This window comes from Podarcis raffonei, chromosome W (assembly GCF_027172205.1).
Source record: "Podarcis raffonei isolate rPodRaf1 chromosome W, rPodRaf1.pri, whole genome shotgun sequence".
NCBI lineage: Eukaryota > Metazoa > Chordata > Lepidosauria > Squamata > Lacertidae > Podarcis > Podarcis raffonei.
Window position 1 is genome coordinate 23,592,389 of NC_070620.1, and position 21,078 is coordinate 23,613,466.

Sequence of the window (21,078 nt, forward strand, 5' to 3'; positions counted from 1 at the left end):
TAAACAATGGCGCCAACCCGGAAGTCCTCCCTGACTCACCTTCTCTCCCCGCTGGAGGAGACGCTGGTCCTGACACATGTGACTCTTCCCCCCCCCCACTACGCTCTGGTGGGGAAGCTGGTCCTGATCCCCCGCTGCTGCTTTGGGAGTTCCCGCTGGCCCCTTGCTTCTGGTGCGTCCCCCCTGGGACCCCCCTTGCCCTCACCATCGGCGCCCCCTTCTGGGAATCTTCTGATTCGCTGGAGAAGCTCATGGAATCTCTCGGGTCACTGTCATACTCCCCTACGCTGCCCTCGGATTCCTCCCCTTCGCTCTCCATTTCCTCTCTCCCCTGTGCTTCTGCTCCTGAGCCCCTGACACATATCTTACAAGTTAATATTATAAACACTAAAACAACAACAACATGTGTAATGGTTCTAGGGGTTGCTCGTGCGTAAGCCGGCGCCAACACCTGGCTGGGTTGCCTGAGTGAACCTTTCCTGTCTGGACAGCCACTCACCCATGGCTGTCTCAATCGCTGGCAGAATCCGTCAGTGGGCGTTTCTTAAACTTCTTCCAGCAAAGAAGCTCTTTGACGCCCAGTCTCCTCCTACTCTCCCTGCGTGGAAGCCTTCTGCGCAAGGAGGGCATAGGCAGCGGAGGACCCTTACTCTCCCCGCTGGTCCCCGGCAAGGAGTCATGTGACCGCCTCGCTGATTCCCCCATCCGCCCCCCTTCTCCACTGGAGCTACGCTGATTCCCTTCCCCAGAAGATGGGCTGCCTCTCCCAATCCCGGGACGCTCTCTGGGATCCCTCTGGAGCTTGCTCTCTCCCTCCGTCACTGATGGCAGTTCCCTGACAACATGACATTGACTTCCACCAATCCCACAGTACCTCCTTTATCTCTCATTCTGTCTTCCTGATTTCCTGTTTTCTTTATCCTCTCTATCCTAACATCTAGATATAAATCCTTCTTTCATATCCTTTCACTTCACAAGGTTATTCCAGACTCAGCCAGATTTCTGCCCTCGAACCTTGACTTTTGAGGTATTCATTTAGGCACTCCCATTATTTTTAACTTCATTTTTTGGTTTTTGTCTTATTATATCTGTCAATTTGGCTAATTCTAAGTATTCTGAGAGCTTACATAGCCACTCTCCCCTAGTGGGTAGCTGATTCCCTTTTCAGTACTTAGCCACCAGGATTCTTGCTGCAGACGTTGTGTATAAGAAAAATCTAGTTTTGTCTTTTGGAATATCGTCATTTAAAATTCCTAAAAGGAATGCCTCTGGCCTTTTACTATATGATATTCTTAATATTTTCTTTATTTCTTTGTGGATCACGCTCCAAAATTTCCCAATTTCGGGACATGTCCACCACATATGGTAGAAGGTTCCTTTTTGTATCTTGCATCTCCAGCACTTATTATTATATGTTTTATTCATTTTTGCAAGACTTTCTGGTGCCATGTACCACCTGTGATACATTTTCATATAGTTCTCTCTTATTAGGTAACATGCTGTAAAATTTATATTTTTTGTCCATAGTCTTTCCCATTCATTATATTCAATTGGGTGGCCCAGATCTTGTTCCCATTTTTTAATAGCGTCTCCTTTTTCCTCCTTTTCTACTTCCCCATTTTGTAACAGTTTATATATTTTTGAAAGAGTCTGTTGGTTGTTATATAAAATTTCTTTTTCCCATGCCGAGATTTTTTTATCAAACCCTTAAGCTTACTATCCTTCTCAAATATTGTTTTTAATAGAAAATATTCTAACCAATTCACCCCCCTCTCTTTTAATTCTTCAAATTTCTTTACTGTTGGGCAATCTTTTATCTCTTCTATGAGTTCCCTATATGTTAGCCAGCTATCTTTCATGTTGCTTCTATGCAAGGCTGATGACTCTATAGCTGATAACCACCAGGGAGTTTTGGCTGTTACTATTGTTTTATTTCTTTCCCAGACTTCAAATAGGGCCTTTCTCACCAAATGATTAGTGAATCCTCTATGTGCTTTTATTTTATCGTGACCCAGATAGCCATGCCACCCGAAAACTTTGTCCCAGCCCTCCAGGTCTAAGATTTCAGTATCTGTCAGTAACATCCAATCTTTTAGCCATGTCATGCATGCAGCCTCAAAATACAGCTTGAGGTTTGGGACTGCGAACCCGCCCCTTTCTCTAGGCTCCATCAGTACTTTGAACCTTACTCTTGGCTTCTTACCTTGCCAGATAAAATTAGAAAGATCCCTTTGCCAACCTTTAAAACATTTTGTCCTGATAATTATTGGGATCGTCTGGAAAAGGAAGAGCATCTTTGGTAGAATTGACATTTTTATCAAGGATATCCTTCCCCATAAGGGCAAGTTCAATTTATTCCATTTATTTAGATGTCCTTTTATTTCCTTCCACTTCTTCACATAGTTATCCTTGTACAAATTGGTACAGCGGTGCCTCGCAAGACGAACGCCTCGCAAAACGAAAAACTCGCAAGACGAAAGAGTTTTCCATTTTTGAGTCGTTCCACAAGACGAATTTCCCTATGGGCTTGCTTCGCAAGAAGAAAGCCCATAGGGAAATCTCCGGGGACCTCTTTTAAATGCTGGCGGTGGGGAGCAAAGCCTTTCGCCCCCCTCCGGCCTTCAGAAGAGGTCCAGGAAGGCTGGCGAGGGCCGAAAGGCTTTGCTCCCCACCGCCAGCATTTTAAAAGCGGTCCGGGATAGCGCTGCGCTTTCCCGCTATCCCGGACCGCTTTTAAAATGCTGGCCATCGGGAGCAAAGACTTTCGCCCACCGCCGGCCTTCAGAAGAGGTCCTGGACCGGGACCCCCAGCATTTTAAAAGCCCCCGGGACAGCGGAGACTTCTCCGCTGTCCCGGGGCGATCTTAAAATGCTGGCGGGCGGCAGCGAATCCTTCGCTGCCAACCCCCAGCATTTTAAAAGCCCCCGGGACAGCGGAGACTTCTCCGCTGTCCCGGGCGATCTTAAAATGCTGGCGGGGGGCAGCGAAGCCTTCGCTGCTGACCCCCAGCATTTTAAGATCGCCCCGCTGTCCTGGGGGGCTTTTAAAATGCTGGCGGTCGGGAGGAAAGCCCTCCTGTCCCCGGAGCTTGCGGGGTGGGAGGTGGGGAGAAGGGCTTTTCTTCCCACCGCCAGCCTTCAGAACAGCCTTCTGAAGGCTGGCGGTGGGAAGAAAAGCCCTTGTGTCCCCCCCCCCCAGCCTTCAGAAGAGGTTGGGGGACAGACTGTCCCCGGACCTGGTCTGAAGGCGGTTTCCATAGGAACGCATTGATTGATTTTCAATGCATTCCTATGGGAAACCGTGCTTCGCAAGACGAAAAACTCGCAAGAAGAAAAAACTTGCGGAACGCATTGATTTCGTCTTGCGAGGCACCACTGTATTTTTATTTGTGATCTAGATCCCCAAATACTTAACTTCCGTGGTAATTTTAAGGCCTGTTACTCTCTCCAATTCTTCCTGATCCTTTACCCCCATATTTTTCGTTAATAATTTAGATTTTTCTTTATTTAACTTAAAGCCTGATACTTCTCCATACTCAAACAGTTTCTTTAGTGCTTCTGGTATACTTTCTTCTGGGTTTTCTGTAGTAATGATTACATCATCCGCAAACGCTTTAACTTTATATTGTCTATTACCTAGACTAATCCCCTTGATTTTTGGGTCCTTTCTTATCGCTATTAGGAGTGTTTCCAGCGTCATAATAAACAAAAGTGGGGATAGAGGGCATCCTTGTCTGGTGCCTCTTTCAATTTAGAATTCTTCAGTTATTTCATTGTTAATTATTAACTTAGCTTTCTGGTTTTCATATATCGCTTTAATACCATTCGAAATTTTGTTCCCAAGTTTCAAACTTTCCACAGTGTGGACCAGAAAATTCCAGGCCACACTGTCGAAGGCTTTCTCCGCATCTACCAGTAACATTGCCACCTTCTTGCTAGGTTTCATATCAATATATTCTAGAAGATCAGTCACTATTCTTGTATTATTTTTTATCTGTCTTGTTTTTAAGTTGTATTTTAATCAATTGTTTTTATACTTGGTGTTAGCCACCCTGAGCCCGGAATTGGTTGCGGAGGGCGGGGTATAAATAAGAAAAGGAAAGGAGAAAAAAAAGAGAGAACGAAAAGGAGGAGGCAGAAAAGCTGGAAGTACCAGACTGGAGAGTACTTGATAGAGCGGGAGAAAGAGGAGCACACGAGATGTTGCAACAAGTGGTGGAAAATGCAAGCAGGTAGCGAAGGGGAGCCACTGGGAACGGCTGCAGGGCAGGGATCCTCAAGGCGGCGGCCCTTGGTGCAACTTCTGTGCTGTCAGGCTAGTGTTACTTGGCCCTGTGGCAGCTTTGCATTTAACAATTCACTTACTTGCCATGGGCAACCAGGAATCCCATGCAGGCGAGTGAGTGGACTCACAAAGGAGGCATGGACCTTTCTGCCTCTTCTCTGCCAACCTGCTTTGCAGAATGCAATTTTTAAAGAAAGCATTGCCAGTGTTTCTTGCTGGCCATGGGGCAGGCTGGTAAATAAAAAACACAAATTTGTGGGCTGTGCCAGCCCATGCCAATACCTGTGACTGGGAGGGTTGTAAGGGACAGAGAGGGAAACATCGTTCACCCTGTGTGCCCCCACTGCTCACAATGGTTGCCAGCACTCTTAGTTTGCCCACCATGTTTCTGTGCATGTGCAGTAGTTTCCCATGGAAACAGTGTGAACTTGGGACTGGCAGTCTCCCTTCCTCGGGTCATCTGAGGTTTTGCCAAGCATTGACCATGCATTTTGAACCATGTGGTGCAGTCTGAAATTTGTGATCCTGCGCCAAGTGCTGCACACAGCCCTGTCTGTGCCTGAAGCACCCCTGGTGGACACCCATCCAACTTCACCTCCCTAGAGGTTGTCCAAAATAGACCTCGCCAGCTTCTTAGCCTGCTTATTTGTTGCTGAACGGCTGTGAAGTCTATGGAGTGCCCTTTGAACAGCTTATGCTGCAGCCGTCTCCTCCCTAGAATTTAAAAGGCAGTGCTTTACCAGAGAGGAAATAACAAGCAATTGTTGTCCCTCTTCTTTCTGGCATCTTTTTTAAAAAAACAAAAACAAAACCCTTTTAGGCCATTGGAAAGAAGAGGGACAATTGCTTTTGCAGGCTTGCCAAATTAATCCCACTGTCGGTTGCAGGAAGGCATCCCTCTTCAGCCTGAGTGAGGACAAGTCTTCCGTAGTGGCACGGAGCAAGGCACAACTGTCCAGTTTGCCAGCTGCGGTAGTCACCAGGGCTTGGGCTCTGCTAGCACGGGTGGAAAAAGCTGCAGAGTGCTTCGTGAAGAGCTTAAAGGCCTGGAAGCCTTAAGGGAGGACAGGGCCGCATGTATTGTGGGAAAGTTCATTAAGCAGGAGGAAACCACGTAGAACTTCAAGCACAGCTTCCCTTTGGGGCGATTGTGGACGTCTGCAGTGTATCTAACGGTGTGTGCTGCCAGTGGTCCACCAGTCTACTTCTCTCTTCGCCCTTGTTTGTATGCTAATTCTTTGCTTCTGGTCAAAGGTATCAGTTTCCCAGAATCCTTTGCTTTTGCGGTTCTCTGGCCCTCTGACCCATCTTCCTTTCAAGTTGTTAGCAAAGGATCATATACGTCGATGGCATAATAATAAATTCAATAAAGCTATGGAACTCACTGCCACGGTAATGTGGCAGTGGCTCAGAATAAAAGGGAGCTAGGGAAATAGGTGCAGAAGTTGTGACGTTAGTGCCATTTCAGTTGGCTAAAATGGAGCAGTTGCTTAGCAGCACACCATAGACTGAGGATGCTGGACAGCTTCCTCTGATGTACCCACGGCTGGCTGATAGTATGCAAGGGGAGCTAACCAAGAAGCTTGCTCTGAAGCCTCTGCTGTTCCTTTCTTTTTCTACTCCCCACTTCTGTTTGCATGTTCAGGAGCTGATGTGTGCATTTGAGCCCAGGGATGTGTGCATTTGAGCCTCCTTTGTGCTGTTTAATCCCCCTCTGCCTTGCCTTGCAGACTTCAGGTACCGAAACCACAAGGATGCTGTGCCGAGCAAAGGCTCGGACCTGTGCTTGAGGAGCAGGCTTTCTCCAACCCTCCAAGGACTCCTGGACTTCCACAATGGATTCCTCTTGGATCACCCCAACTCGGCTCCCATCCAGGATGTGCTAGAGAAACCTTCCGGGAAACGCAAATGCAAAACCAAACACCTCTCAGGCATCTGTGAAGAGGGGAAGGTACAGTATTGCTTAGGAGATGCTGGAGTTGATTTCAGGATAGGGTTAGACGGGTGCTGCACCCAGGGCTCTGTGGGAGTCTGAGCTACAAAACCAGGCTCAATCGCCACTTAAAAGGTTTAGCTAGCAGATGCTGGGAAATAACTTCTCTCGGTTGCCTGGGGCTTTGGGAAGTTGCCACTCGGCATCACAGACCAAGGATGGGCAACCCGTCATCCCCCTGGCTGGGGTGGGAGGGAGCTGAAGTGCCAAAGGCAGCACATCCCTGTTGTCAACAGTACTAATTTAAGCAAAACAAAGAGTTTCATCCTGGTGTACAGCTGCTTCCTCAGTTCCCGTGAATGGATCTGCCAGCATTTTTCATTTTATTTTAAAGGGCTCTCAATATGATCAGAGCAGAAGCCCTGTGTGTATGTGTTCAGAACCCAAATCAGCAATCCGCCCTGGGTACGCCTGCCTGTGCACAATGCAAAGGCCGAATGGATTACTGGGAGCAGAATTCAGCATTTGAGAGTCTCGGTTTTCTTTTCTTTTTTTAAGATTTTAAAAAATGTGAGCGATGCCTGTGAGATCCCAGGAAACTGGGCTAGCGTGGTGTTGGAGAGTGTGATTTACACAGCTGAGATTTCCGGACTTCCATATTGTATATCATCTTCTGCCCTTCTCCACAGCTAGCAGAAGCAGAATTGAGTGTGCATACAAAAGTAAATGTGTTATTGATGTAAACTGTGACGTTGTGGAATGCAAGCTTTTTTTAGAGGTTCAGCATTCTTCTTCACTTAGCCCTGTTCTGACACTAGTCTTCTTCCTCCCCAATCCCCCCAATCATTCTCTGTGTTCCTTTTTTTTTTTAAAGGCCAAGGCACGCCTGAGCCAGTTCAAGATACGCTCTCCAAAGAAAGCTCGGGAACCCTGCTTGTTGAACAAGTCCCTGCAGCACAAATCAGAAAGAGCCCCTGAGCCCCCCGCAGCCCCGCCGGTGCCCCCTGAAGCTCGTCGACTGATAGTGAACAAGAATGCAGGGGAGACACTGCTGCAGAGAGCAGCCCTGCTTGGCTACAAGGTGGGTGCCACTTCTTGCAAGGGGGGGCGGGGCGGATAAACAGCAGGAGACTGTGGGAGCCAGAAAGCCCTGGCAAAGGTTTGTAGTGCCACCTGGTGTCTTGCTGACCCAGTGACCAGCATGTCTGTGCCTTACAATGTATTAGAATTGTATTGACCTTAAAAGGAGTTGTGTTTCCTCTGGGCAGTGTTGACCCTATATGGTGTGGGTGGGTTTAAGCTTGGCCAGATGAGGTAACATGAGACACTGGCAAGCAGCCATGCGGCTGGAGAGAACAAAGGGTAATAAAGTGACCGGACTGGAGAGGAGAAGATGTCTGAAAGAGCTGCTCCATCAGTACAAGGAAAAATACTAGCTCTCTGCGTCTTTATTTTATGCTAAAATAAGCGCCATTTGTAACGGCTGGCCCGACAAGTGGTGCCCCGTGTGAGGCTGAATAAAAGATACGACTGAGGTTTTTAAAAGAGAGCTAAGAAGCAAGATTTGATGCAAACAGTCTGGACCAGACTGTGAGAAGATTTTTGATCCAAGCAGTGGATATTCATCGACTTACCTCACCTGGAAAAGGTTTCAAGCGCTATTCATCTACGGATCCAAGGTGAGTCGATCCCTTAAATATTGATTTTAGAAAAATGGGCAGCTCTTTGACTACTCCCCAACAGAAATTTTTAAAAGACTTAAAATTTCTCCTCTCCTGCAACAAATTGGAAGTTCCTGAGGGAGATTTGATACAGCTCATTCTGGCAATTGATGAACATTGCCCCTGGTTTCCTGCAGAAGGAACTTTGGAATTAAAACATTGGGACAAAATTGGAACACATTTTCATGGGCTTCCCAGAATTGGTGTTCGGAATTTAAATGCATGGTGCAAAGTTCGATATGCTATGGATTCATTATCACCAAAAAATATCTCCATAGCTGCATTGCCAACACAAGCTCCAGCTTCTTTAATTCAGCCTGCTGTCCTGCCATGTGTTCCAGCCCTTGCTTTGCCTGCAGCCCCAGATCCCAAACCTCCAGACTGCAGTTCCTCACCAGAGAACCCAATCCTGCAAAAATACCGTGGTCTGGCTGGAAATGACTCTGCTTTTTCAGCAGCAGCAAAAGCAGCTACCCCTTTGCAACGTGCAGTATTTGCCTGTTCCTTAACTCAGGATACTATGGCATTCCCTGGTGTTCCAGCAGGAATTCAAGCCCAGCTTTTGGTTCCAGATGAATTCAAGCCTTTGGCACGTACAGTTTTACCCCCATCAGCTCACGAATGGGAAATTGCCTGTGGTGCTTATGCTCCTGCTTTACTGAACCAAGTCAGAGGAAATAATCCTAATCTTACCCTCGCAGATGTCATAGATGCTATGATGGGGCGTGAGCCCTATGCTCAGGCTTCAGTACAAGCCACACTGCTGCAGATCTTATTGAGGGATACTGCTCTTGCTGCTAAACAAGCAATGAGAAAAATCCCAGAACCTAGAGAATCATATCCTTCCTTTATGGACAGGCTGATTACAGCAGTGAGTAGCCAAATTGAAAATCCTGAAGCCAAACAAATAATTATCAAACAATTGGCCTTTGAAAATGCCAATGAGGATTGTAAGGTTGCGTTGCGCCCGATAATACACCTTCCTGCCATTGATACAGCTACGATGCTACGCATTGGTCAGTCTGTTGGTACAGCCACCCACAAGGCTCATTTGCTGGCAGCAGCGAAAAATAAAAACCAACCTGTAGCTATCAATACAGCGTTTCCAGCGTGGCAAACCAAGATCACTGATACCTCAGTGTGGGTAGAACAGTGGCCTCCACCAAAAGAAAAAACCGCAGCAATGGCACCATCTCGTTTCTGAACAGCTTATTTCTGAACAATTGACTTTGGCCACATTGAAACATTTTTATCCCACTGGATCCAGCAGACAGGAACAGTTTGCTTTTACATTGCCAGTATATAACAATTTGCAATCCACCCAGTGATATCAGTGGATTGTTCTGCCACAACAGCATGCGGAACTCCCCTACACTTTGCCAAAATTTTGTGAATGAAGCATTGAAACCTTTCCGCATGCGCCATCTAGAGGTGCTGAACACAAGCTGCATCTGGCAATATTTGCTACACCATTGTTGTCAACAGGAAATTTATATGCTCAGATGGACAAGAAGAAGACTATCAGCATTATAGAATGGTTACATTTACCTCATACCCCTTTGAAGAACATTTATTCTGTAATTGAATCCACAACATTGTTATCAAAGGACGTTCACGTGCTATAACCTTGAGCAGTTTTGATGTTGCATCAATTTATTTGCCATTTTCACAGACTGAACAGCAGCATTTATTGATCACAAATGCTGCCGTGCAAATTGTTTTGGCTGATTTTATAGGTCATCATTTTTAATCCTCCAAAGGATGATCGTTTGACATTTCTGACACAGGTCACCTATGTTTTGACAAACCCTTTTCATGGATGGAACAAAAAATAGGGGGGTGGTGACATGGGAAGAGGGAGGAAAATGGAAAAGGTTATTTACCTCTCCACAGTCTTCTGCCCAGCGAGCAGAGCTAGCGGCTGTGATTCTTGCCTTTCAATCCTTTCCTACTCATTCTTTCAATCTTATTGTGGATACTCAGTATGTATATCGCCTTTTTGCTATTTTACCAATATCTTATATAACTCCTTCCTTGGATTCTGACTTGTTTTCCTTGTTTCTTGCCCTGCAAGCCTTACTTCAGCATAGAGAATTCCTTATTATGTTGCACATCTTCGCTCCCACACATCACACCCAGGGTATTTAGCAGAGGAAATTCAAGAGCAGATTCAGCTCTGAATAACATTTCTGCCTTTTCTCTCCTTTCTGATCCTATACTAGGTCATAACACCTTTCATCTCCCTGCGAAAGCATTGGCTAAGCAGTTTTCTATTCCTTTGGCCCAAGCTAGGGATATAGTTTCCCAATGTGCTTCTTGTTCTAAATCTCAGCTGGCCATTCCTTTTGATGCTGTCAATCCTAGGGGCACGTCTGCATTGGCGTGTTGGCAGATGGAAGTCACACACACACCTGTGTTGGCTCCATTCTCCAAGGTTCACCTCACGGTGGACACCCACTCTGGATTCATATGGGCTACGCCCATGAGGGGGGAAACAGCTCGGCATGTCATTCAGCACACTATCCGCTGTTTCTAAGTCATGGGTAAACCTACGCGTATCAAAACTGATAATGGTCCAGCGTATAATTCTAAAACATTTTCGGAAATTTGTATGTTGTGGAATGTGAAATTAACTCATGATATACACTTTAACTCCATGGGGCAAGCGATAGTGGAAAGGGCGCACCTGACGTTCAAAACACTATTGCTAAAACTGCTTGGCGGCCGAAGCATTCCGACAGCACTCATTCCTTCAGCTGTTCACCAAGTTCTTTTTGTGTTTAACCATCTTTATATCCAAATACTAGGACCCATACTCCCGCGGAATTGCATTTTAGGAAGGAGGAGGCACTCCCCCACCCCTTGGTGGTGTACAGACGCTTGCCTGATCCCGCATGGCATGGACCTGTCCCGCTGATCACGTGGGGACGAGGGTACGCGGCAGTGGACGTCAAGGACAAGCCTTTATGGGTTTCAGCTCGATGCGTGCGGCATGGCAAGTCCCTTCAACTGTGGAAGTGCTTCCTAACCATTTGCCTTGCCATCCTTTGCTGCACCATTATACAAGGAAGAGAAGCAGACGACACAGTCCAGTTGAAACCACCATATTTCACCTTATTGGCTGGCAAGCAGCAGTTGCCTGAATCCTACACTGGCTGGCAGTATTCACGGCTCAGCCACTCTCGAACTAGAAGGACAGTGTTGTTGAATAAGACTTTTAAGGGTGAAAATTATCATAAGATATGGAGGAATAATATTTTTGTACAAGTTATGATTAAGTTTACTAGTTTATTGCATGCTTCTAAATGTTGGGTATGTATGCCTGCCCCCAGTTATTTTCAAATTAAAGAGGGGAAAGAATCATGGGGCATATATCCAAACTGTCAATATACATTGAAATTCATGTTTAATAGCTCTTGTTCTCTTACAGGAACATACAGTGACCAATCTCAGTGCTATAGAAGCGATACCAGTGCATGGCTAATAAACTAGAAAGGAAGCCTACCATGCAGCATGGAATCAGAATTCTTATATTCTTAGCTTCCAGATGGAAGTTGGCTTCGACATTTATTGATTATAGTGATTATTATAGTAGTTATTTGCATTATTTTGTGTTGCTATATACAATGTATTCATTCTTTAATTTCTGTATGTACTGCATGGTTCTCCAGTCCACGGCCCGCTTCCGGTGTCAAAAGAGTCGCTTCTCGCGCTCGACAAAGCCATTGGTACTGATATATATGATTATGATTAAAATATAAAGAAAGAGGGCATGTGGGAGCCAGAAAGCCCTGGCAAAGGTTTGTAGTGCCACCTGGTGTCTTGCTGACCCAGTGACCAGCATGTCTGTGCCTTACAATGTATTAGAATTGTATTGACCTTAAAAGGAGTTGTGTTTCCTCTGGGCAGTGTTGACCCTATATGGTGTGGGTGGGTTTAAGCTTGGCCAGATGAGGTAACATGAGACACTGGCAAGCAGCCATGCGGCTGGAGAGAACAAAGGGTAATAAAGTGACCGGACTGGAGAGGAGAAGATGTCTGAAAGAGCTGCTCCATCAGTACAAGGAAAAATACTAGCTCTCTGCGTCTTTATTTTATGCTAAAATAAGCGCCATTTGTAACGGCTGGCCCGACAGGAGACAACTGCTGCCATTGTTTACTAATCTTGGGTTGGGGGTTCTTTCGCCAGGATGTGGTGATGTACTGCCTGCAGAAGGAAAACAACAATGTCAGCCACAGGGACAACGCAGGCTACACAGCCCTGCACGAGGCCTGCGCTCGCGGCTGGGTGGACATCCTGCAGCTCTTGCTGGAGCATGGTGCAAACGTGAACTGCAGTGCGCAGGATGGCACCAGGCAAGTCCACCGCTGCTGAGGAACCACAGTTGCCAGGGGCTTGGCCAGGGGCTAAGTGGTCCACTGAATCTGGGCCTCAGGTGGCCCGTTTTAGCTTCTGAATCTGTAACATTGATGAGTTAAGCCAGTGAGAGCTGCTGTGGTGCAGTACTTAAGAGATTTAGGACAGAGGAGAGTCAGGTTCCATTGCCAACTCTGCCACTCTCTGGGTGATCTTGGACCAGCCATACCCTTCCTACCTAACCTACATTGCACGTTTTTCATGAGGGTAAAGAGATGGGGGAGACCACGTGAACTTCCTTTAGATCCTTGGGAGGAAAGGTGGGGTGGCATTTAAATAAATAAATGCAACCTACCTTGTCCGTGTGCTCTAAGACGGGCATCTTGCACTGAATTTCTTTTTCTTTTCTTTTTTGCATTTGCTTTCCTTTTTTTAAAAAAATTATTAGGCATTTAAGCAAAACATATTATCCAAAAACATGTCTTCCTTAATATTTTCCCCATTTTCCTCCCTCCCCCCACCCTCCCCTAAAAAGCCCACCCCCTGACTTCCCTCAGTTCCAATCTTTGGTTTCTCTATGAATGCTATTCTCTGCATGTTACAAAGTTGTATAAATCCTTAAGTTGTCTAACTGATTATTGTCAATAAAGAGTTTGTGAGTGTTTATTTAAAACTTGCTGAAGAGTCCAATTCACTTTGTTGCGTCTTCAAATAGTTTATAAAGGGTTCCCATTCATCTTTGATGTCACAGTTATCCTTGTCCCGTAGCTTATGTGTCAACTTTGCCAGTTCTGCATAGTCCATCAGTTTCTCTTGCCATGATTCTTTAGTTGGGATTTATTCAGTCTTCCATCCTTGTGCTATTAAGACTCTCGCGGCCGTTGTTGCATACATGAAGATGTTTTTCAGCTTTTTTGGCAGGTCTTTCCCTACGATCCCTAACAGAAATGCTTCAGGTTTTTTAACAAACGTTAAGTGGAACCTTTTCTTCGCTTCATTGTGTATCATTTCTCAAATTTTTTTTTATTATATTACAATCCCACCACATATGATAAAATGTCACCTCCTTTTCCTTACATTTCCAACATATATTTGAACTAGTTTTGTACATTTCCCCTAACTGCACTGGTGTCATATACATCTTCTTCATATAATTCTCCTTCAACAGGGAACAGTCTGTAAATTTTATTTCAGTTTTCCTTAACTTTCCCCAATCTTCCATCATAATATTGTGGCCTACATCTTGTGCCCATTTAATCATGACTGATTTTACCTCTTCATTTTACGTCTCCCATTCTAATAGTATGCTGTAAGCGGCCTTCAGTAATTTCACTTTCCCTTCAATCACTTCCGTTTGGAATCTAGGTCTTGTGTAGCTAAATCCTTTCTTACTGTCTTCTTTATATGTTTCGTATAATTGTTGCTAGTGCAACCAACTCTGAAAATGATCTTTGATCTCGTCATAATCTCTTAATTTCCATTTTCCATCATGATCCTTTAATAGATCAACATATGTGAGCCATTTTCCTTTCTTTCCAAGTGGTTTGAGCAGTAATGCTTCATGTGGTGAAATCCACCAAGGGATCTTTTGTTCCAATAAATCTTTATATCTCTCCTATACTCTCATTAATGATTTCCTAATTATATGGTTATAGAAACTTCTGTGAATCTTCCTTTTCCCATACCATAAATATGCATGCCAACCAAATCTATTGTCATGTCCTTCTAATTCTAATGTGTCTTGCTTATCCAACCTCATCCAGTCCCTGATCCATACCAAACAAGCAGATTCATAATACAGTTTAAGGTCAGGATCTTGCACTGAATTTCAGCAAGTTCTGCAGGTTGAGAACTGTCTGCTGAAGTGGAGCTGCTCTCTCTTTAAAAATCCCTGCACATAGAAAAATAGCATGCTAGGGAGAAGGCTCAGCAAGAATCCCTCTGTGGTCTTGAAAGCAGTCCAGTCCCCTCACCCCATGAGAAAGATGCAATGGATGGGCTGTCTGATGCACTCATCTACCCTGAGGGGCATCGGTTCTGCAATGTCCCAAGCCCAAAGTGGCAGTGCCTGGATCTTTTATCAAGTAATTCCGGGGACTAAATTGTTGTCCCGTGTACTTGAAAGGCATGTGCTTTGCCATTGAGCTGTGGCTCCTTCATGTCTGGTACTTCTTAAAATCTTTGCAGCTCGGGATAATTATTTATTAATAATACGGTCGTTGCTCAGTTACCAAGGACAGACCAACAGTGGACATTTCTCCATATTAATTTCTCCCTATTTAAAATATGTAGCAGAGGACTTCCGGGTTAGCGCCAGCGGCTAATGGCGGATTCCCTCCGAGCTCCGGAGGGAATCGGCTCCACAGGATCAGGGTCGTACCGCTGCGGCGATGCGGGGACCCCTAAAAATCACAGGCGGTGAAGCCTGTGAACCTGGTGACTCGGCGGGCACCATTTGCGCCCCCCCAACCTGCGAAGGAGCCTTTTTAAAGGCTTCGGAATGGGGGACGGGGTGAGCGGCGCGGTGCTGAGAGTCGACTGCTTCTCCTGTGGAGTGAAGCCGCGCTGCCATGGCCGGAGAGCGCTGACTTCTTCTTGTGATTTGGACTTCAAAATAACAACCCGTGAGTAGTACGGAAATTGGATTCTTAAAGAAATTTTTTTTTGGTGAATTAGGTACGATCGGGGAAGGCGCAAACAGGAAGTCCGCCTCCTCGTCCTGTAAACAACCTAAAGCAAGGACCTGCTAACTAAGGTCGAGAGAATTTTTTCTTTTATTATTGGGCAAAAGACATTAATTTCACGATTTGGCACTAGAAGAAACCTTACTGGAGGATAAGAGCTAATTTTGGGAGCTGAAGTGCCACCCCCCCCCCCCGTTGAAGGTATTGAAGAGTTTGACAGCTGTCAAATTAGCTGTCAAGACGGAAAAAGAGAACTTTGTTTCTGCTGCTTCTGCTGGCTATATTTGTTACAATTTGACTATACTTTGTTGAAAACAAGGAAGAACTGATACAAACTAATTTGATTTTTGGATTTGAACTGGAAAGAATACTAAGTAACCAAAATCCCTCTAGAGGGGGTTTTGGGACATTACAAGAATGACTGAAGGAGGGGAAATTCAAGCTGAATTGGACAGAGTTTTTGTTCTCTTGGGAAAGCTACAAGGCCAAATTGATGTTTTGGCTACAAATGTTGCAACTCTGGACTTAACAGCAAACAAACTCATTGAATCTGATAAGGAATTGACTCAGGAAGCCCATGCAGCTGGACAAGAAGAGAAACTTGAGAGCTTTGAGAGTGTGAAGAAAGAGATATATGTTGTTCCTGAGGAAAAGGAAGGAGGAGCTGTAATTTTACAGATGATAAAGGAGAGCCAGAGGCCTGACATGATGGCTACAAAGGAAAATAAGAACTTGATGGTGAAAATTTGGTCTGAATTGGAGACTGAAGAATGGAGAGATCTCCTTATGTGGAGATCTGAAGACCCAAGGATTACAAATTTGATCAAGGTGGAAGTTGGAGCTTTGGAGACATTTGGATTTGAAAGGAGTAAGAAACAAGATTCAGGCTCCACTTTTAAGTATGGAGGTCTGGCTGGAAGAAACATGGACTCTATTGGACTAGAGCTTCTCCGAGATTTGGTGTTTAATACCAAGGACTATCAAAAAAACCGGCAGAGAGGAATTGAGAGAGAATTAAGAGCCTCGGATGTGAGGTCTCCAGGCTGATAGTAGATTGATTGATGGACGCTTATTGGGGATTGGAACCGGGAAAGGGGGGGTGGAGTTTGAGAATCCAAAGGGTGTATAATTATAATCTGTTTTGCTTTTTTCTTGTTTTGTTATTTGTATGAGAATTGAGGAAATCGTGGAAGGGAATTTAGGCCGACTTTAGAAAAAGGCTTTAAGAATAAGCACTGATGTATAATCATTGATGTCTACAAGGCAAAATTGGTTTTTCAAAATGAACTAAATATAAAATATAAAGTATAAAAAGGTTAAAAATTAGGGACAAGAACTTGTTGAACCAACAATTTGAATTGGAATACAAGAGGGGGAGGTGTGGGGAAGTCAGGGAAATATGTTATTGAAAATAAGGATTCTGAATTCTATGTGTTTTTAAACTTTTTTGTTTCTTCTTTTTTGATTTTTTTATGTATTATAATGGACAATTTTAATAAATATCTTTTTTTAAAAAAAAAATATGTAGCAGAGCACAGGACCCTTCCATCCACCTCAGCATATTGTTCGCACTGGCTGGCTGAGGCTCTCTGGTTATTCAGACGGGTCTCTCCCAGCCCTACTTGAAGCTCCTAGGGATTGAACCTGGGACCTCTTGTAGGCAATCAGATGCTGAGCTTACCGCCTGTCATTAACAGAGAGTACACAACACTTTACAAAGGCAAACAGGAGGGGTAGGGTCCCTTGCAGGTTCCTCAAGGGTTCCCTGAAGGGGAAAGGCCAGGGAGGAATGGGTGAACCCTGGTCAGCTCCAGCCTTTTGACTCTGTGAAATCCAATTTAAAACTCTTTGTCTCTTGGCAGGCCTGTCCATGACGCTGCAGCAAATGACAACTTGGAGATCATGTGGCTCCTGCTGTCTTACGGTGCTGACCCAACCCTGGCTACATATTCGGGGCAGACTGCCCTGAAGCTGGCCAGCAGCGAAAACATGAAAAACTTCCTTAATGGTAGGTTTCCATTTGTCAAAGGTAAGACAGCAATTTTATTCCCCTGCACACACACCCCCGGCCATTGGATACTAGATATGACGTATGTGTTGCTGCAGTTGAAAACGCACATGGGTTTTGCAGGGAAAGTGCTTGATTTGCACTAAAGGACATCATTCTGCAGGATATATGCATGCTTCAATGGGTTGATTCTGGTGCTTAGTTTTCCCTCTAAGGAGGGCTTTGGACGGATTCATGTTGGAGGGCTCTACCTTGAAAACATTAGACTAGAATCCTACATGAATCTTGCTAGAAGGTACCTGTGAGCAAAAGACGAAGATTTTTGCTCTCATTAAAGGCTTGCAAAGTTCAATGTGGATTTATCATAACATCACAATATTTTGTGATAAATCCACATTGAATTATCCCTTTAATCCAGGGTTTCCCAAACTTTGGTCTCCAGCTGTTTTTTTGGACTACATTTCCCATCATCCCTGACCACTGGTCCTGCTAGCTTGTGGTGATGGGAGTTGTAGTCCGACAGCTGGAGGCACAAGTTTGGGAAACCCTGCTTTAATCAGTCTTTATGGCAAGGATTGTGGAGCCTTCATCCTGCAGGCCAATCTTGGGTCCAGTTTGGCCCATGAGGCCATTTCCTCTAAACTGTGCCCCCTCTGGTCAGTCACCTGACATCACTTTGATGGGTGGGTGAAATCAGCTGATGGGCTGTTCAGTTCTGCATGGGCTGTGCCTGCCTGTTCCCCACATGGAGCTGGTATGCTTAGCCAAAGCATCAGTATTTTAAGTGCCCACCCATCACCTGATGAGAGAGAGTTCAGTTCTGCTCCTTGCTGCTTCCTGGTGACTTTTTCCTTCTGCAAGTTAACTTAAACAAGTGGGCAAGATTGCCTACTTAATGGTCACCCGATGGCAGATGGGTTGCCTCTGCCTACCTGTAAAAGTTCAGCCACAAGGATGGGGAGAGATAAAATATCTGGCACACCAGGTCAAAAATTCCCCCATCTTACTCTCTGGGAACCTTGCCTAAGCACCTGAAAACACATTGACATCTCAGCTTCCTTTATTCCATTTTATCTTCTTGCAGATTACCTCTTGGATCTGCAGGGTCGAGCTGAAGGGGACCCCCATACAGCCTGGGATTTTTACAGCAGCACTATATTAGGTGAGTAGACCCCACCTACCTCTTTTCCCTGCTCCCTGGAACAACAAGTAGTGGAGCTGATCAGCTTCCCTCCATCCTTAGAGGCAGGATGTTTGGAGCAAGGGAATGAAGTGCAGGGCATTTTTTATTTGTTTCCCAAGCACTCTGTCTTTTGGTCTTAAACCACTTGCTCCTGCAGCGTACTGAGTGGAGGAGAGAGATCTTCAAAGATGTGTTTGAACCATTTTCTTCAAATGGTGGGTGATTTTGCTCAGTTACTGCCCTTTGAAGAAACTGGTTTGGTTGACCCTTCAAGCTCAAGACATATTGGTCTCACAAGTGCACCTTGGGATGTTTCTGTTGGGATACTGCCAAGGAGACGGAGGCATCAGGCAGGCCCCCAGTCGCCTCCGGACGATCACCGGTCTCCTGTGGAACAGCATCAGTCAATTAGCGACACGAGCCTCAGAGACATTCCAAGGCCCGTGCACACCCTTTCAGCAGTCTCCACAATGAAAGATGTAGACAGGAGAGCATATTTACAGCTTTATTCAACGTAGATCAGAACAAAGGAAAAACATGACTGCTTGCCTCCGTGTCCAGGAAAACAGCCAGAACAAAAGCTATATACAAAACGGAAGTTCCCAGTGAGAGCTGGAACGAAACAGGAATGTGATACACAACAATCATGCCTGACCATTTAAGGTGGAATGAAACTATATCCTAACATCCTCCCCCTTTCCATGTAACCTGTAGTACCTGTGGTTCAACCCAATTGCAACATCTGTACATAAACCTTAAGTTGTTCTCTGTTAACAACCTTAGACAACAGATCAGCAGGGATTTCATTTCCTGGCATGTAGGACACCTGAATGAGTCCTTTCTGAATACACTCTCTTGCACAATGTAACTTAATCTGTAAGTACTTGGTTCTTTGCTTGCAACTCTCTGAGTTCAGCAAAGCCAAACAGGATCTATTGTCTTGATACACCTGTATAGGACATTTCACAGAAACTGATGTCCTGAAACAGTTGCATCAACCATTCACAACCCATGAGTGAAAATGACAGGGCATTGAGTTCTGCTTCACAGGAATTTAGGCTTACTGTCGTCTGCTTTTTGCATAGCCAGTCAAACAGACAATGGTTGTACATGTAGCATACTCCAGAAGTGCTTGTACCATCCGTTGTGTCACTTCCAAAACTAGCATCTGCAAAGATTTCAAGACCTGCAGTCTTCTGACTGGTGAACCTCAGCCTGTAGTGCAAAGTCCCCTTCAAATAGCGGGCTATGCGCTTCAGAGCTTTCCAATCCTGAACAGTAGGATTGTTGGCATGTGTGCTGGTCCCAGGGGGAAGGTTACCGTTGACGTAGTCGAAGTCCGGTCCTGGGTCACTAGCCTGGAAACAGTTCGCAAGGAGTGGGGCGAGGTCCGAAGCAGGAAGCCGAGCAGGGACAGGAACACTGGAGGGTTAGGTCTGGGTCCGGACAGGAGCAGGTACTCAATGATGATGATGCTCCCGCAACCTGGGACCGGGCTGACTGGCCTTTATCTTCTCTGAGGCCAGGGGCGGTCCCGGCCCCCAGGAGACCCGCCTCTCCTGGCCTTAAGGCGAGCACTCCTCCTGGGAGAAACCAGTTCCCTTCGCCTCTCTGCCCTGAGCCTCTGCAGTTCAGGAGAGGCTGAAGGGTTACTGGGCCCAGGGGGAGACTCACCTGTAGGCACTGAGTCCTCAACTACCTCTGGAGCCAGAATGGATTCACCTGGTGCCTGCTCCTGAGGATCCGGCACAGGTGCAGGTGCATCAGAATCAAGGCCCTGCCCCAGTTCAGCCGGCCCTGGAGGCGGGGACTCCTGTGCAGGCTGGGATTCCTCCGGTTCATCCTCTGAATCGGATTCCCAGGCCATCACACCACCACCCCTCCCAGCCCCCCCCTCAATCGAGGGTCTGGACCCAGCTTGCTGGGGTACGCTGCATGGAAATCTCGGAGGCAGGCAGGCGCGTGGACGTTGGCTGCTGGTTCCCAGGAACGGTCCTCCGGTCCATACCCCTTCCAGTCTATGAGATACTGTAGCTTTCCCCTGTGGTATCGGGAGTCCAGAATGCGTTCCACCTCGTACTCACGCTCCCCCTGAACCAAAACTGGCTGCGGTCGGGGACGATTCGGATGGAACTCGTCGGGTGGGGCCACCGGACTCAGAAGGGACCTGTGGAAGACCGGGTGAACCTTCAGGGTTGCGGGCAACCGGAGACGGAATGCCACAGGTGAGACTTGGTCCACGATAGGAAATGGGCCGGTGAAACGGGTGTCCAACTTCCGCGAAGGTCGAGAGGGGTGGAGGTGGCGAGTGGAGAGCCATACCAGGTCACCGACGTGGAGTTCCGGGCCCACCTGGCGGTGGCGGTCAGCCTGGGCCTTGTACGCCTCCTTGGCCTGGCACAGTTGCTCCATCAATAGCTGTTGCTGGGCCTGGAGCTCCTGAAGCCACTCCGTCACCGCAGGGACCGCGGATGCCGGCAGCACATCTGGAAACAGTTGTGGATGATAACCGTAACTGGCCTGGAACGGGGTCTGCTGGGTGGACGCATTCACCGCGTTGTTGTAGGCGAACTCCGCCAATGCTAGGTGGTCGACCCAGTCATCCTGCTGGTAGCTGCAGTAACACCAGAGGTACTGCTCCAGCACCGCGTTCGCCCGTTCTTTCTGGCCATCGGTCTGTGGGTGGTAGGCTGACGAGAGACAGACCTCTGTCCTGAGGGTCTGATGCAATGCTCGCCAGAACCGGGATGTGAACTGAACACCCCGGTCGGACACCACACGCTCAGGTAGGCCATGCAGGCGGAAGACATGCTGAAGGTACAACTGAGCGGTTTCCTTAGCTGTGGGTACTGATGGGCAGGGGGCACAGTGCACCATCTTAGTGAAATGGTCGGAGAAAACTAGAAG

At 46.4% G+C, this 21,078-nt stretch overlaps 1 protein-coding gene across 1 annotated transcript in view; it reads left to right on the forward strand.

Annotated features, from left to right (window-relative positions):
* The window catches only part of LOC128406087 (BCL-6 corepressor-like protein 1), a 52,012-nt gene that overhangs the window by 16,444 nt on the left and 14,490 nt on the right, over positions 1-21,078 (forward strand). The window contains exons 4-8 of the mRNA XM_053373130.1: positions 6,016-6,236; positions 7,093-7,299; positions 12,129-12,295; positions 16,843-16,988; positions 18,073-18,150. Coding sequence (XP_053229105.1) covers positions 6,016-6,236; positions 7,093-7,299; positions 12,129-12,295; positions 16,843-16,988; positions 18,073-18,150 — 819 coding nt within the window. The remainder of the gene's footprint in view (positions 1-6,015; positions 6,237-7,092; positions 7,300-12,128; positions 12,296-16,842; positions 16,989-18,072; positions 18,151-21,078) is intronic.